This window comes from Nicotiana tabacum, chromosome 2 (assembly GCF_000715075.1).
Source record: "Nicotiana tabacum cultivar K326 chromosome 2, ASM71507v2, whole genome shotgun sequence".
NCBI classification, from domain to species: Eukaryota; Viridiplantae; Streptophyta; class Magnoliopsida; order Solanales; family Solanaceae; genus Nicotiana; species Nicotiana tabacum.
Window position 1 is genome coordinate 108,913,165 of NC_134081.1, and position 17,382 is coordinate 108,930,546.

General features: G+C 39.9%; 1 protein-coding gene across 5 annotated transcripts; it reads left to right on the top strand.

Moving 5' to 3' along the window:
• The first annotated feature begins 887 nt into the window (after nt 1–887).
• LOC107812336 (S-locus-specific glycoprotein S13-like) lies at nt 888–4,169 on the top strand. 5 transcript variants are annotated; one of them, XR_001654101.2, is made up of 5 exons: nt 888–2,259; nt 2,365–2,508; nt 2,689–2,763; nt 2,838–3,048; nt 3,120–4,169. XR_001654101.2 is itself a non-coding variant. In XM_016637393.2 (4 exons), the coding sequence occupies exons 1-3, from the start codon at nt 1,017–1,019 to the stop codon at nt 2,760–2,762; spliced, it is 1,461 nt and encodes a 486-aa protein (XP_016492879.1). In that variant the 5' UTR covers nt 888–1,016; the 3' UTR covers nt 2,763; nt 2,838–4,169. The 5 variants fall into 5 exon arrangements, 2 of the variants coding, with proteins under 2 accessions (XP_016492879.1, XP_075093530.1); XR_012702385.1 differs by having other exon boundaries at nt 2,689–2,740; XR_012702387.1 differs by having other exon boundaries at nt 2,689–2,740; nt 3,135–4,169.
• The last annotated feature ends 13,213 nt before the right edge of the window (nt 4,170–17,382 follow it).

Genomic DNA, 17,382 nt, shown 5'->3' on the forward strand with positions numbered 1-17,382 from the left:
TGTTTGTAGTAGAACAAAGAGAGGGTATTTGGTTCGATCAAAGTATATTTTTCTAAGGCTTAAGGATATGTATAAATACTTTGTAAGAGGCCGTTGCTGAAGAGATCTGCCAACTCAAGAGATTTGATCCTTGGAAAGAGATTGATTCTTTCCAAGAATAAGGTTATTTGCCGTTGCTCTTCCTTGATGAAAGAACTTTAATAGCTTTCCTTCTACAGGTCTTGATAGCACCAGATTTACTCCTTGATTTTTGGTCCTTCCAGTAATAGCAACTTGATCGATCATTTTGCAAGATTTTCGATACTTCTTTTCCGCTTCAATCAATCTCGTATTGATTTCCTTGTCTTTGATTGATTCCTTCAATCTTGAATGCTTTCCTTGAGTTCCTTTAATTGATTCCTCCAATCTTGGATGCTTTCCTTGAGTCCCTATACCAAGAGAAATTATATTATTTTCATCATTAAAACTAAAACGTAACATATCTTTTTTGTCATTACTTAATGTTTAGAAACGTGTAAAAATTTGAAAAGATTTGAGCATGAAGTCAAAATTTTAAGGCAGTTAATAGTGCCCTAAGACCTATATAAACTCTTTTGGCTGATTTGTTTACACTGTGAGAACGAATACATGAAAGGTCAGCTTTGATAACATGTAAAAAAACAAGCTAAATATACAACTCAATTAATTTTCCCAGTGGAAGTAATTGTTCTCTTCATTTCCACACTCCGTAACCATAAAAACTAATAATATGTCGTTAAAGGTTATCTTTTTTGTCATTACTTAATATTTAGAAACGTGTAATTTAGGTGTATATATATTTTGGGAGAAAGGGACCACAAATCTTTTTAATTCTCTCAATCTTTTAAAAGAGGTAGTACTATGTTTATTTAAAAAATTGTGCTAATAAAGAACATTCTCTCCTTTAATTCCAACTTGGTGGAAGTGGGATAAGTGGTGCACTTTCTTGGGATAAAGAATAAAACAGGAACAAACAAGAAGGTGTACTAGGAAAACTAATGGAGTTAGATACTGTCCTAGCTCGTGTACTAGTATTCTCATGTTCTTGCTTAACCATTCTTGCAAGTGAAGACAGTATCAAGGTGGGCAAATCAATTACTGATAATCAGAAAATGGTTTCAACAGGTGGAACTTTTGCTTTAGGTTTTTTCACTCCAGTCAATTCTACATTTAGCTATTTTGGCATATGGTATAATACCATTCCTGAACAAACTGTCATTTGGGTTGCTAATAGAGAATCTCCAATCTCTCGGGAGTCTGGTGCAGTTTTTACTATTGGTGATGATGGAAATTTAGTGCTTTTTGATGAAAATGGTAAATTTATTTGGTCTTCAAATGTTTCGGCGACAACAGGTTTGGCTTCAAATTCTGCTGTGGGAGCACTGTTAGATAATGGAAATCTTGTTCTCATGCATGGTGAGTCCCATATATTGTGGCAGAGCTTTGAACATCCTACGGATACATTTATGTCTGAGATGAAACTCGGTTATAATAGAACGACTAGCCAACGAACTCTGGTCAATTCGTGGACAAGTAGTGAAGATCCTCGGCCTGGAAATTTCTCTTTTGGAGTAGATCCTCAAGGACGACCACAGTTTTACATTTGGAAGCAGAACAGTATTTATTATAGGTTTGACGATAGTAATGAATACTCTGGAGGGAATTTCCTAGAAATTGCATGGTATGTTTCTGTTGTTTCTGGAAATGATGGAGTATTTATTACTTATGGTTACACCAAAAGCCCGATAACAATAATCATCGTTTTGAATCCTAGTGGATACCTTCAGGTGCTGGCATGGATTCAGTATGCTAATAAGTGGAAAGTTGAATTTCAGGCACCACAAGTTCCTTGTGAACTTTATGCGCAGTGTGGTCCATTTGGAAGCTGTGGGATCGGATCAAATGGATTATGCAGATGTTTAACTGGATTTGAACCAAGATTTTCGACAGATTGGGCAAAGGGGAAGTCCAATGGAGGTTGTGCTAGAAAATTAGCATTGGGGTGTGATGGCGGAGATGGGTTTTTGAAGCACGAGAATATGAAGTTGCCCGATCATGCTATCTCCTTCGCGAATATGAGCATTAAGGAGTGTGAAACTCAGTGCATTAGAAACTGTTCCTGCTCAGCTTATGCTTATTCAAATAGCACCTGTTTAATTTGGTTTGGAGATTTACTAGACCTTGCACATAACTACACTGCTGGCAGAGCTCTCTATGTTCGAGTTCGTGGCTCTGAGCCAGGTATTTTCTCTTCAATTTCTATCAATTATACTAGTAATAATAATTCATTACATCTTTTATCGAGAAAACTAAATTTATCTTATTTATCTACCATTTGTCTTCTAGATGCAGTTACTCATCGTGTATCTGGGAATTCAGCTCGGAGACACATAATTTTTATCGCAAGTATTGTTTCTACAATATCTGCTATCTTGGTTCTTATTAGTATTTTTGCTTTTGTCTTCAAAAGAAAGCACTTGAGAAGACAAGGTGCGTCAAGTACTTCTTAATTGTAAAATAGCACCAGTAATGATTTTAAAATTTGTATGGATTACACTGATTTGCTTTACATCATGCTGGAAGAATGGAACTTCTGCTCTCATTAAGTCTGTATCTAGCTTATATTCTGTGGGAAAAAGCGATATGAAGTTGCTACAGTTCATCCTGCAGCAAACAAGAGAGGCTACAGACAATTTCCACGAAGAAAACAAACTTGGAGAAGGTGGCTTTGGCCCTGTGTTTAAGGTGTTAAATTCAGCTTTAGTATTTTACTGATAATACTTTAAGTTATTTGTCTCATTTTAAACATACTGTTTCAGGATTCTTTGGTCGAATTTGGAGACGTAGCTATCAAAAGGCTATGCAAAAGGTCATCTCAAGGACTGGAGGATTTCATGAATGAGTTGAAGTTAATTGCAAAACTGCAGCACAAAAATCTTGTCAGCCTTTTAGGATGTTGTGTTGAAAGCGAGGAGAAAATACTAATCTATGAATATATGCCCAATTGCAGCCTGGACAAATTTCTTTTTGGTTTGTCTTCTACTCCGTTAAAGACTTCAAATGACTTTACAATCTTAATGAGATATTCATTTTTATTCCAGACACTCATCTAAAAGTTACACTCGATTGGAGTACGCGTTTCAAGATAATAGAAGGAATTGCTCAAGGAATGCTTTACCTACACAAATACTCGAGATTATGCTCAAGGAATTGCTCAAGGAATTGCTCAAGGAATGCTCAGGACATTTGGAAACTTTGTCCAAGTTTGTTTTCTTTCAATTTTTTTTTTTTTCATTTATGGGGTAACTCATTTGATCTTTTAGGCTTGGAATGAGTGGAAAGAAGGAAGTTTGTTGGAATTGATTGATCCATCAATAAGGGAAACCTGCGATCGCGATAAGGCAACAAGGTGTATAGTGGTTGCCCTTCTTTGTGTTCAAGAAATCCCAATTGATCGGCCAACAATGTTTGACATAGTTGTCATGTTAAGCAACGAAACAATGCCCATCCCGGAACCAAAAGAACCTGCTTTTCGCAGCAGCTGGCAATCTCAGCAGTCAAATGATTTATCTATAAATGAGATGACATTTACCTTGCCAATGCCTCGTTAAGAGGATTTAGTGTTCCAACTTCCTGTAGTAAGTTCTCCAAAATATCGGACTTTGAAATGGCAAGGATTTTGGATACTGATCAAACAAAGGCCAATAGTGATCATCTAACAAGGCAACAAGGTCTATTCTTGTTTCCCTTCTTTGTGTTGAAGAAATTCTAATTGATCAGCTAACAATGTCCGACAAAGTTTTCATATTAAGCAATGATACAGTACCCATCCCAGAACCAAAAGAACCTGCTTTATCTGCAGCAGCTGCTGGCAATCTCGGCAGTTAGATGATTTATCTATAAATGAGATGACATGTACCTTGCCGAAACCTTGATAAGAGGAAATACAGTCTGAACATCTATGTTTAGTTAATGCTTAATTTTCTGTTCTTTCAGTGTATTTAATTTGTAACTTGATTAGCACCATGGGTGTGTTTTACTCAAGTGCCCTTGTTCAGGACTACTTTTCTAACCTGTTCATGTCTTTCTTCCACCTACAATGTCATTAGCTGACTGATATTTTGTGCCTAATGGGGATATTCATTTGATTCTATATTGCAGAGATGGGTACCTTTAAAATATATTGAGAGAGAGAGGCACTATATGAACTTATGGTTGTCAAAATAACAAAATGCGCACTATGTAAAACTCATGATTACAATATAACAAAATGACTGCTGGCGCACTAAGGGTGGCTTTAGGCCTCAAAAAGATCGAAGTCCGACAAATTATTCGTACAACCGCATGACTGCTGAATCTAAAAATTTTATAACATGAGTGTACTAGTAAAGAAAAAAATAATATTAAGTGAGAATCAATCCATGCTTTTTTTGTAAATAACCCTCAACCCAGTACGTCATATAACCTTTTTGAAGCATGGGTGGTAACAGATAATATTCGATAAATTTAAAAAAATACATATATAAAATATCTAGTTTGACGATAGATCATGAGTTCACGTGCCCCATAATTTAGGCTATAGGTCTGCCCTTGCCTATGAGATATGTAAATGTAAGTATATGTTATTCATGACTAATGAATTTTCTCAACCATTTTGATGTTAATTTGTCACCACTCATTAATCGCATAGTTCTAAACTTCTAACTTAATATGCTTTTAGGAATATGCAATTATATGAAATTAGTAGTAAACGATTAGAATTGCATTTAACATTCCCGCTTCTTGCCTTATTTGCTAAAACTTGAATGATTTTATTTACAATTTTGACTTTGTACGATTTTTTCTTCCAATGTCCATGTGGATCCTTTAAGCTAATAGATCAAGAGATATTGTACCAGTAGGAAAAAATATATTCTAATCAATATACACTCAACTAGATAAAAAGAGACTTCATATTCTTTTCTAAATATCTATATTGATTATATAATAATGTTAACAGTAGTCATGTACTTGTAATAGTTGCTTGAATTGAAAGTAAATTTCTTAAAATTAATAAAACCTCTCTTAGATCAATGATGCCTCAATAAGAAATAAATAAATTGACTATATTATCAATAGAAAAAGAAATATATCATAAATAATTAATTATTAAAAAAATGGCAACTTGTTTAGATACGTTTTTAGGAATGGAAGATAATATGTTTCCTTCTTGAAAATGTATTTTCCTCTATTACTTAAGTTAGAAATTTTGGAACTTCAAATTGTGTAGACCATATTACACTTCTCCCTATTTCTGGAATGTCCATTTCACCTTTGTTTACCCTAAAAAGAAATAACAATTGAATTTATACGCGATTTTAAGGATACGTGATCTAACTTGATACAGAATGAGAAATCAGATTAAGATTGAAATTAATGATAAGAAAAGTAAATGCAAACCACACAAGTTGAAATTTCTTGGCCTTGAAGGTTGATCACCCTCGAGTCAAAAATTCTACAGTCGATGCCGGAACAAAGCAAAGAGATAATAATAATAACTAGAAATGATAGTTTATAGCTTTGGAATGCGTGTTACAATGTGTTTTATAAATAATCAGACCCCCTTTATATAGTAGGGGAGTCCTACTTTAGGTACAACTATATATAAGGTAAAAAATCTCATGATTTACTAATTAAGCAATTTAATTAATACGTGTCGAGATTCCCACCGTGATGCGAGATTCCCAAGTTTTATTAGCCCAATGGGGCCTGGATCTAATAAAACTTGCTCGTTGGGCCAGCAAGGCCCCATTCTCGAGCATCGATGAGGATCGGGACCGAGGTTGGTTGGGCTGATTCGTTCGAGTAAAGATCTCGAACTTAATCCCGGCCGAGGACATGCCATTTTTCGAGAAATGGAACATGAAGCGTAAGTATAACTTTGCCTTAAATGTTCTGTTCATTATTTTTCTTTTGCCCTTATTCTCATCGACTGCCTGTGATGTAGTTGTTGCTCGAATGTCGGATGCAATACCTCGACTCAAGGAGTGGGTCGAGGGCATTGTGTCGCAAAAACCCTACTCTGAGTGCGCGTGGCGCAAACTTTCAAAGGGCCGGTGGGAGGCCCGTTCATATGATGAGATTTTTTCTTCAAGTTACATTCGATCTTATTTTTATGCCGTCGATTTCTAACTTGTTTCACTTTCCCTTTGCAGGTTTATCAAAAGATGTTGAGATGAGGCCTCCGCTTGGTGATGACGACCCACTCACCGAGCCCCTTGCTCGGAAGCAGGATAAAGAGAAGAAAATAAGAAAAGCTCAGATTTCTTCGGGCCCCAAAAAGAAGAAACCGAGGAGGCGACTGGTGCGGAAATCTAAAGAAAATACCAGCGCTCGAGAACTCCCATCGGACTCGCTCCATCAGTTGAGGGATGAGTCCGAAGAAGAAGAAGAAGACTCTGAATTGATGACCCGCATGAGGAGTGGTACCGAGCTACCTCAAACCAGGGAGGCCGATGGAGAGGCAGTGGCCAAGGCCTTCGAACTTGAGAGGGTCGAGCCCATTTTGCCCCGAGCTAAAAAGGTCGATAGAGAGACTGTGGCCGGTGCTTCTCGCACAGAAGATAACGTACTAAAGGACATACTTGGGGTGATAGATCTTTCTGTGTCACCATCATTCACTGACTCGATATTAAACGAAGCCCAGATGCTGAAAGGCGCCCAAGCGAGGGGCCTCAAGGGGCGACAGATTCCTTCAGCAACTTCTTTGATGGTATGGATTCTACCGCCTCAGAGGATGTCACTGGGTTAGATGACTTATCGGTGCCAAAGAAGATGCCATCTTCGGGAGTCAGCGGATCTTCTTCGAGTCCGATATTAGTAGACCGATTTCCAGCCCCGAGCGCAGATCCTGACCGGAAGCGATCAATCATCGTATCTGTACTGGAGGATGCCCGGGTTCTCTCTGCCCCCGCAGGGATTATCAGCTATCTCCGCTGCTTGGTGACCGAAGAGGATCGGGCCAAAATGGACGAGGTGGAGGCCCCTTGTCTTTTCAACGAGGATCAACAGACATTGAATCGGGTAACTTCGAAAGCCTTTTTGGTATGTACTTATATTAAATTGTGAACAATCATAATATTCTTCTTTGTGTTTGCAGGCCTCAGTGCTTCACCACGAAACGTTTGTTCGATATCGGGAAGAGTTAAACCAATACGAGGCCGAGATTCGGGAGCTTACTGAGAAGAGGGATGCTTACAAGCTCCTTAGTGAGAAGTTCCAGGCCGAGTTAGAAGCGGCTCGGAAGGAGCATGCCAACCTGGTCGAGTAGGTAAGAAGAGTATTTGAACTTAGTGACGACGATTCAGACACAGTGGCTAACGACCCGAACCAGCAGGTTCAAAAAAGGACTTGACCTGATCGAGCATCTCCAGGCGGAAGTGGACACCGTGAAAGCTGAGGCTGAAGAATGGAAGAAAAATATAGACCATCTTGCCTCGAAAAAAGGAAACTGCCCGAGAACAACTGGCTTCGACTGAGGTCCAGCTCTGGGCTGCAAAAGAAAAGGCCTTGGTACAAGCCAAAAAGATAGAGGAGCTCTAGTCTCAACTGAGCTTGGCGGTCACCGACCAAGAAAATCTAACCAAGGAACTTGAGGTGGACAAGCCGGAGATTGTTGTGGTTAAGGCCGAGGCTAATGAGTGGGTGGACTGACATTAGGCCGATGTCGAGGCGGCTCAGGAACAAGTGAGAAACTTAGTGGAGCATATGAAGTGGCAATCCCGAAGGGAGGCCCTCGAGGGAGTTGGAGCTCAGGGCTTTGACTTATCTAGCTGAGATCGAGAAAGCCAAGGTACCCGAAGCCCATGCCAGGATGCTGGCTTACCCCGAGGAGGAAGATTCTGAGGGGTCTAAAGATTCGGACGAGCTCGAAGATAGCGGAGACCCCGAAGGTGATGACGCGGCCCCCGGTGGAGACTAGGCCACTTAGGCCTTTTTAGATTTGTATTTTTGCTGAGGCCGTTTTTGGCCCTTGTAAAAAATTTCATCGGGCAGTTCAACCCTTATAAAAGAAATTTTTGATTATGAATATAAGCCATTTTCCCTTCAATAGTTTTCAAATTTTCTCTTTGCCTTGTTTATTTTTATTTGCAAAGATCTACATGCCTTGGCATAAAACAATTGGTTTTTTTTAGAAACTCAAAAAAACCTTGCCTTCAACTATTTTATTTTAAGGCATCGTGGGGATTCGGTGTGACCGAAAGTTTTCTTTCCCCAAAGTATCGAGGATAGCCTTTGGAACCGGTTAAGAAAATTTTAAGGCCTTGTTGTTTTTATGAAGGGCTTCGGACGTCTCCGAGCCGAGTTTATATGGCCGCAACCTTTATAGTTCTTGTGTTGTCCCATGTTAATATCACTATCCAGAGTTTTTCGGGTTTGCCTAAGATGGCAGTCCCCGAGTGGGGGTGGCCTTAGCCTATAAAATTTGGGGGTTGCCTAATAGGTCTTATACTCCCGAGGTCTAATAGCTTGGACCGTCCGAGTTTGTTTCCGGACGGCAGTCCCCGAGTGAGAGAGTGGTTATTCGAACTCAGGTTAAGGTGGCCCTTGGGCTCGTTTCCTTTAGGGGATCGAAAGCAGGGAATTCCTTGAAAAATGCAAAGGAATTTGTTTTTATAAAAGACAAGATGTTTGCAAGGAAGAGACTTCTCTTTATTCTTATGCATAATAGTAACGTATGCGTACATGCTTTGTGTCAGGGTTCGAGAAGTCTGTGTGGGCACAATTTATTTGACCGTTTGGCCCTTACATTGAATCTTATCAATCGAGACCCTTTAATCCTGAAGTCTCTTTCCATGCTAAAGTCGATATCGGAGGTTAATGCCCCCCAGTGTTCAAGGTTGATCGAAGAGAGACCTCGAATACTGTTTTGATCACCGAAACTGGTTTGCTGCCGGCCTTCGATTCTAATTTAGCATGTTTTACTTGCTGCCTCATTAAAAACCTTGCCGAAAAACCCATTTGGGACAAAACCGGTTCAAGGGAAAAAGCGTGCAACGCGTGCTTTCAGACCTAAAATCTCGTACTTTTGCTTGTCGATCACCTGCAATAGTTAGTCCTAAATATAAGTAAAAAGAAATGGATGGGGTCGTACCTTAGCAGTAATATAGTTTCAGGTGAGCTACATTCCAGTTGTTCGGTAGTTGCTCGCCGCTCATTGTTCCGAGCTTGTAGGATCCTTTTTCGGTGATCTCGATAATCTTGTACGGTCCTTCCCAATTCGGCCTCAATTTCCTTTCACTCGGGTTTCATGTGCGTAGTGTGACCTTTCTTAGTACCAAGTCCCCGGTATTGAAGTGTTGAAGGTTGGCCTTTCAATTATAATATCTTTCGATCCGCTGTTTTTAGGCGGCAAACCGGACAAGGGCGACCTCGCGCCTTTCATCTAATAGCTCTAGGTTCGTACTCATAGCTTCGTTGTTCGATTCCTTTGTCGCATATCAGAATCTAATACTCGGTTCCCCAAATTCGACCGGTATCAAAGCTTCGGCGCCATAAACCAAAGAAAACGAGGTAGCTGCGGTACTGGACTTCGAGGTTGTATGGTATGCCCACAAGACTTCGGGTAATATTTCTCCCCATCTTCCTTTGGCGTCGGTTAACCTCTTTTTAAGGTTTTAGAGTATGGTTTTGTTGGTAGATTCATCTTGTCCATTCCCACTAGGATGATAGGGTGTCGACAGGATCCTTTTGATCTTGTGATCTTCGAGGAATTTGGTTACTTTGCATCCGATGAATTGTTTCCCATTATCGCATACGATCTCGGCTGGCATTCCAAATCAGCATATGATATGATCCCAAATGAAATCGATGACCTCCTTTTCCCTGACCATTTCATATGCCTGGACTTCCACTCACTTAGAAAAATAATCAGTCATAAACAATAAAAATTGAGCCTTACCTGGTGCCCATGGAAGGGGGTCAACGATGTCCATTCCCCACTTCATAAATGACCATGGTGAAAAAACCGAGTGGAGCAGCTCCCCGGGTTGATGGATTATCGGAGTGTGTCTTTGGCATTCATCACATTTTCGAACAAACTCCTTTGCGTCTTTTTCCATGTCGATCCAATAATAACCGGCTCTGATTATTTTTCGAACCAGCGATTCGGCTCCCGAATGATTTCCACAGTTACCTTCATGGATTTCCCTCAAAACATATTCAGTATCGCTCGGCCCTAGACATATTGCAAGTGGTCCATCAAATGTTCTTCTGGATAAGGTTCCGTCTTCGGACAGGCTAAATCGGCCCGCCTTTATATGTAGGGCCCTTGATTCTTTTGGATCTGAGGGCAGTTTACCGGATTTGAGATATTCTACGTACTTATTCCTCCAGTCCCTTAGTTAGGCTCATCGAGTTGATATCGGTGTGGCCTTCTTCCACCACTAATCTCATACGTTGTACGACTTCTCCCGAGTTGAACTCGTCGTCTTCGACCGATGACCCCAAGTTAGCGAGGGCATCGGCCTCGTTGTTTTGATCGCGAGGTACTTGTTGCAAAGTCCATTCTTTGAACCAATGTAATGTCACCTGTAATTTTTCCAAGTATCTTTGCATTAGTTCCTCTCTAAACTCGAATGTTCCATTGACTTTGTTTACCACAAGGAGAGAGTCGTACTTGGCTTCGATCACTTCTGCCCCAAACTCTCGGCTAGTTCAAGGCCTGCAATCATGGCCTCATATTCTACCTCGTTGTTAGTCAATTTCACAGTCTTAATAGATTGTCTAATTATATTACACGTTGGTGGCTTTAATACGATGCCAAGTCCAAACCCTTTTGTGTTTGAGGAGCCGTCCGTGAAGAGGGTCCAAATTCCTGAGGAAGTTCCTAAGTTAATCAACAACTCTCTTTCGACCTAGGGTATTAGGGCCGGTGTAAATTCGGCCACAAAGTCTACCAAAATTTGAGACTTAATCGCGGTCCGAGATCGATACTCAATATCGTACCCACTTATTTCTATGGCCCATTTGGCCAGTCGGCCCCAGATTTTGGGCTAATGCATAACGTTCCTCAATGGATAAGTAGTTACGACACATATGGGATGACATTAGAAGTACGGTTTTAGTTTCCTAGAGGCGCTTAACAAAGCGAGCGCCAGTTTTTCCAGGTGAGGGTACAAGCCTCACCTAAGGTTCTACTAACATAGTGAATTGGAAATTGCGTACCTTGCTCTTCCCGATCTAGGACTCCACTTACCTCTATCTCCGAGACCGCCAAGTACAAGTACAATTATTCGTCAGCTTTTGGTGTGTGAATCAGGGGCGGGCTCGATAAATACCTTTTGAGTTCCTCCAAAGCTTGCTGGCATTCTGGGGTCCACGAAAAGTCGTTCTTCTTCTTCAACAGTGCGGAGAATCGGTGTCTTTTGTCGGATGACCTCGAAATAAATCGCTCCAGGGCAGCTATTCGCCCGATTAACCTTTGCACGACCTTTACGTTGTCCACGGCCGTGATATCTTTGATGTCTTTGATCTTATCAGTGGTTATCTCCGGTGGGATACCTGTCATATTGAGAACCTATCTCCACAGCAAGCTCCTCAATTTGACCCGGTCCGTCACGCTTTGGACATCGCCACCGGGATCGTTGAGGCCCCATGAAGACGGCTCTACTTCACTGGGAAACCAGCGAGTTGCCTAAAACCTCCCTTGTTGTCTTGCTTGCTTTCGGATAAGAAAGACTAGTCACTTTAACCTACCTTCCTAGCTTTGGGACCAAGCGAAATAGTTTTCGTTAGTTATAAGAAATTGAATGAGATTTTCCATGAGCTCGGAGCTTAGCCTCGTGCCCAGGTATACCTTTCGATCGGGCAAGTTTTCTCGTAATATGACTTGTTCTAGTTCTTCGAAAAGCTGAAATTCGAATTAGAACAGAAAAGAAATTGAAATAATGATTAAAAAAAATGAAAAGAGAAGACAGCACAACCCACAAAAAAGGAATTGTGTATACAGAGGAAGTCGCAGCTAAGAAATAAAAAAGGACGATGAAGGAGGATCTAGCTTTAGTAGAAGTAGAGGTGGGAGATTCAATTAATCGAAATCTTGAAGGTGAAATTTCACCTCTACCTCAGAGGTAGATTAATAGCTTTGTCTTTCCTCATCCCAATTTTTTCTCTTTTATCCCACGCTCTTATCTTCCATTCGTTCTCTGATCGCCTCAGCTGCTCTCCTAGTTATCATTTCCGTGACTCTCTTTTTCCCATTCATCTCTTTCTACTTCAACATCAACTTCGTTAGCTAACTAATTGATCCTCGCCCATTTTTAGCTGCCTGTTAGGAGGATTATGTTGGACCTATGCGATCTCGTTACAATGTTCTTTTTTTTTACAGAGATTTCTAGTGAAAACTTCAATCTTGAAGCATGGGCAGGTGAACAGAATGTCTGAGGAAGGAGAACTAGTTAAGATTCTTCACAAGTGAAGGAGTTGCAGCCTAACCATCTGTGAGATCGAAGACTTCGAGAGGCTCCCCAGTTCTTTTTCAGCCGTTTCTTACTTATTTTTTATGATGAACCTCCCCGCACCTTCCTGCGCAAGCATCTGTTCTCCTGATATCCATGTCGTTGATTTAGGGGCATCTAAATCATCGGGGGCTATAAAAGATTCGGGAATCCTATAATCATCATCCTCGACTTCCCCTTGTTTGTCTGAATCTGCCGAAGATTGTATAAGTGATTGCTATTTTGCCCCGTTTTTGACCACCTGGTTTAGACCCTTCGATGTTGAAACTATAGACGCCGGTGTCACTTCTTCAACCGCGAACATTTCTTTTGTAGCTGGTTGTTCCCCGTAGACTGTTTTAACTCCGTCAGGTGTTGGTAATTTCAATGTTTGGTGCAGCGTCGAAAGGCACCTCCCTCATATTGTGGATCCATGGCCTTCCCAATAGAGTGTTGTATCTCATGTCCCCTTCGATCACATAAAATTTTATCTCCTGGATGGTCCCGGCAGTGTTTACTAGTAATGTTATTTCGCCTTTAGTGGTATCTCAAGCCATGTTTAATCCGTTTAGAACTCAAACTGCAGGCACGACTTGGTCTTGCAAACTGAGCTTTTCCACGACCCTTGATTGAATGATGTTGGCTGAGCTACCTGGATCAATTAACACACGTTTAACCCGAATTTTATGTACGAGTATAAATATTACCAGTGCATCATTATGGGTTTGCACGATCCCTTCTGTATCTTTATCATTGAAAGATAAAGTTCCTTCCGATATGTAGTCCCGAGTTCGTTTCTCCCTAGTGATGGATACTTTGGTGCATTTCAACATCGGCACATATGGGATATCAACTCCTCCGATGATCATGTTAATGATGTGTTGAGGTTCTTCTTGTTATGCCTGTTTGTTAGAATCCCTATTCCTGAAATGATTCTTGGCTCGGTCGCTCAAGAACTCCCGAAGGTGCCCATTGTTGAATAGACGAGCTACTTCCTCTCTCAGCTGTCGACAATTATCCGTTCTGTGATCATGAGTGCCGTGATATTTGCACATCTGGTTAGGATCCCTTTGGGTTGGATCAGACTATTGGTGTCGAGGCTATTTGGTATCTTTGATGCGCCCGATAACCGATCTAGTGGCGGCAACATCGACATTAAAGTTGTATTCTGATAGCCTTGATACATCTTTAGACCTGTCGAGGCCATTTTTGGTCATAACTCCCCAGCTGCTTTGACCTCGGTCGTTCCTCCTTTCGTTTCCCATGGGGTATCTCCTGGACCCGCTGCTTCTCCGATCTCCGTTATATGGTTGATACCTATCCCTATTTGGCCTCGATTCATGATCGATCTCTCTCTTGACTCTGTCGAAGGTTCTGACCGGATAAACAGACCTGGAAGGGACCCCGAGTTGATCATATTCGACTCTGATTTTTGACTGATACCGGTTATGCACGTCGGCCCATGTAACAATTGGATATTCTATTAAGTTCTGCTTTAGCTGCTGTGAAGCCACTGAGCTTCGAATATTAAGTCCCTGAGTAAAAGCTTGAACATCCCAATCATCAGCGATTGGTGGCACATCCATTCGTTCTATTTGAAACCGGGACACAAACTCCCTGAGCATCTCGTTATCCTTTTGTTTGACTTTGAAAAGGTCCGATTTCCTAGTCTCGACCTTGATGGCACATGCAGATGCTTTTACAAAAGAATCTGCAAGCATAGCAAATGAGTCAATAGAATTAGGAGGTAAGTTGTGATACCATATCATAACTCCCTTTGATAGGGTTTCCTCAAATCTTTTCAACAAAACAGACATGATCTCCTTGTCCTCCAGGTCGTTCCCTTTGATAACACATGTATAAGAGGTTACGTGCTCGTTAAGGTTGGTCGTTCCATTATATTTCAAGATCTCGGGCATACGGAACTTCTTGGGGATTGGCTTCGGAGCAGCACTCGGGAGGAAAGGTTTTTGGACAAACTTTTCGGAATCAAGTCCTTTCAATACCGGTGGTGCCCCCGAGATTTGGTCGACCCTGGAATTATAAGTTTCCATTTTCTTATCGTTTTCCTCGATTTTCTTTTGCCCTGTCTCAATCCGCTTCGTTAGCTCCTCGAGCATCTTTACGATAGCAAGATTTAGTCCCCGATTCATGTTCGTTAGACCTTTCTACGACTGATTCATCCCTGCGGGTGACTTCCCGGGGAGGATCGGGCTCAGCCCTGCTTGATGCATGGCTTTGGTTCTGTAACTGAGCTATCACCGCCTGTTGAGCCTGCAATATTTCGAAAATCATTCGTAGTTTGATCCTGTCTCCTTCAATGTTTTGTGTGTTCCGAGTTGCCGATCGGGCTCCACCACGAACGCTATTTTTGGGGCAAATTTGCATCGATAGCCACATGCGAATTAGCGTCAATCGGATCTGCGATAGGAATTCCAGCGGGATCAGCAGGCGGTATCTCTTTACCGGGCGCTATGTTGTTATTTTCACCTTGGTGACCAGACTCGTTGTCAACATGCAGAGGTGCTGATTTAGAGTTTGACATTTTTGTATTTTAGCCTGGAATCAAAGATACTTCAAAGAGCAAGTGTAAAGCAATGTGTGTTATGGTGATTTGTATCAAATAACCACCATTATCCTTAGCCCCACGGTGGGCGACAAACTGTTTACCCTAAAAAATAAAAAATAATTAAATTTATACGCGATTTTAAGGATACGTGATCTAACTTGATACAGAATGAGAAATCAGATTAAGATTGAAATTAATGATAAGAAAATTAAATGCAAACCACACAAGTTGAACAATCATGGCCTTGAAGGTTGATCACCCTCGAGTCAAAAATACTACAGTCGATGCCGGAACAGAGCAATGAGATAATAATAACTATAAATGATAGTTTATAGCTTTGAGATGTGTGTTACAATGTGTTTTATAAATAATCAAACCCCCTTTATATAGTAAGGGAGTCCTACTTTAGGTACAACCCTATATAAGATAAAAAATCTCATGATTTGCTAATTAAGTGGTTTCATTGATACGTACCGAGATTCCCGCCATGATGCGCAATCGGTTACGGATATTTCGGCATTCCGTTATTTTGGTTTGATGATGTTCTCTCGAGCTAATTCGGATCGGAGTCAGTTCCGAGGTCACTGACTCAGCAATCTTTGAAGGCGCATATTGTAACCTCGTACCTAGGTTCGATGGAATCCAGGGTTGATCTTCAACCCATTATGTTTCACCCCTGGTCTGTCATGCAATAGGAGAGCTTGGTTTCTACCGTATACAACCTTTTTTCGTGTTAACGTAGATCAATGAGTGTAAAGGATACTTTAGTTCCACTGAAAATGAAGAAACAGAAAAAGATACACATCACACACATATATATAGGGATGATATAGAGATAAAGTACCTAATTTGAGTTCGAGATGAATAAGGATTCTGCGTAAAACTATAAGAAATAATCGTCATGAAAAATGTTCTCCAGTTTGTGCTGAATTAATACTGATACAAGATTATTGAAAGCTTAGTTGTTATCAGCATAATAACTGTGTTAGGGATATAGTACATATGCCCTAGATCCAGTCTCATATTTGATGATTTGAACATACTTTTGTAAACGTTATTTGATATAAAATATATATGGCATTTGATATTCTTTTATCATTGTTATTAATTACTTGATTAATTTGATAAGATCCTTAATTAAATTTTAAGACTTGACATTGTGATGGAGATCATGATAATGAGTGAAGTTTCTTATAATTTAATCTAAATTTGTTCTTGATCGTAGGATTAGTAATTTGGATATTAGTAATCCGGTTAGATCAATATTTATGTGATTGTCTTTATGGGATAAAGATTAGTTGATCTCATTAACCAAATCACGTAGATAGATGATGCATATAGAGATATGATCATTGAACTGACTCATTGGATAATTCCTAATGGTTAGAATTACCACAAAATGTCAATAGGATATTCTCTTGAAGAATGTGATGTAAGAATTTTCTTTGACCTGAGATCGTCATAGTAATTGTCAAGTTATTTATTGTGCTTTGATACTAGACACATATGGCACTAGGACGATAGTTGAAAGGATATTGGGTATGATTAAATACTTGTAGAATTAGTGATTGGTCAAGATGGAATCTGTCAACTCTTGGTAATGAGTTTAAGCTCCATGTTGTCATGAATTATAAACGACCAAATTAAGACCTTGGCCAGGACAATTGAATGAAAGAAGAAAAGAGTTTCTTAGGTCATTCAATGGTCGATTATATTTGACATGAACACATAGCCGGTCGCCTATTAGGATTTGACAGTTAAACCATATCCTAGGGTGACTCAAAGTTATAAGGACAGAAGGAATAACTACATTATTCTTCTACTGATTCTTTATGAGTAAATTGTATACTTTATTATATCCAGTCGTTTAGGAGTATTACTAGATGTCATCCATGATTAGTATATTGATGTGATCAATTTACTACCGGCTTAGTATTGAACCTATGGGGTCGCACACTAACGAGTGTTCTCATCTTTGCTAAAGGATTAATTACTTTATTATTTAATAATTAAATTAAAGAATTTAATTAGTCAAATAAATTTAAATTATTAGTCCAAATAAAATATTATTATATTCTTTGTTAGCACAGAGAATATAATTAGTATTGTGAACGAATTGAAATTTTCTATTTGTAATAGAAAATTAAATTATCTCTTGATTAAAATATATATATAATTAATATTTATTTGTACAATGTATGCATATAATATATTAATGAAAACTTTTTTGGTAAATCCAATATAGAATTGGATTGACACAAAAGTCCAATTGGAGGTGAGACTAATTCAAACCCATTACGAATGGGATTGATATTATAT

What these genes read in the sequence shown, in the direction of transcription:
- LOC107812336 (XM_075237429.1), top strand. Translation starts at nt 1,017, where the DNA reads ATGGAGTTAGATACTGTCCTAGCTCGTGTACTAGTATTCTCATGTTCT. An exon ending in AGTTCGTGGCTCTGAGCCAG is followed by an intron (nt 2,260 to 2,364) that starts GTATTTTCTCTT and finishes TTTGTCTTCTAG; the next exon opens with ATGCAGTTACTCATCGTGTA. An exon ending in AAAGCACTTGAGAAGACAAG is followed by an intron (nt 2,509 to 2,688) that starts GTGCGTCAAGTA and finishes TTCATCCTGCAG; the next exon opens with CAAACAAGAGAGGCTACAGA.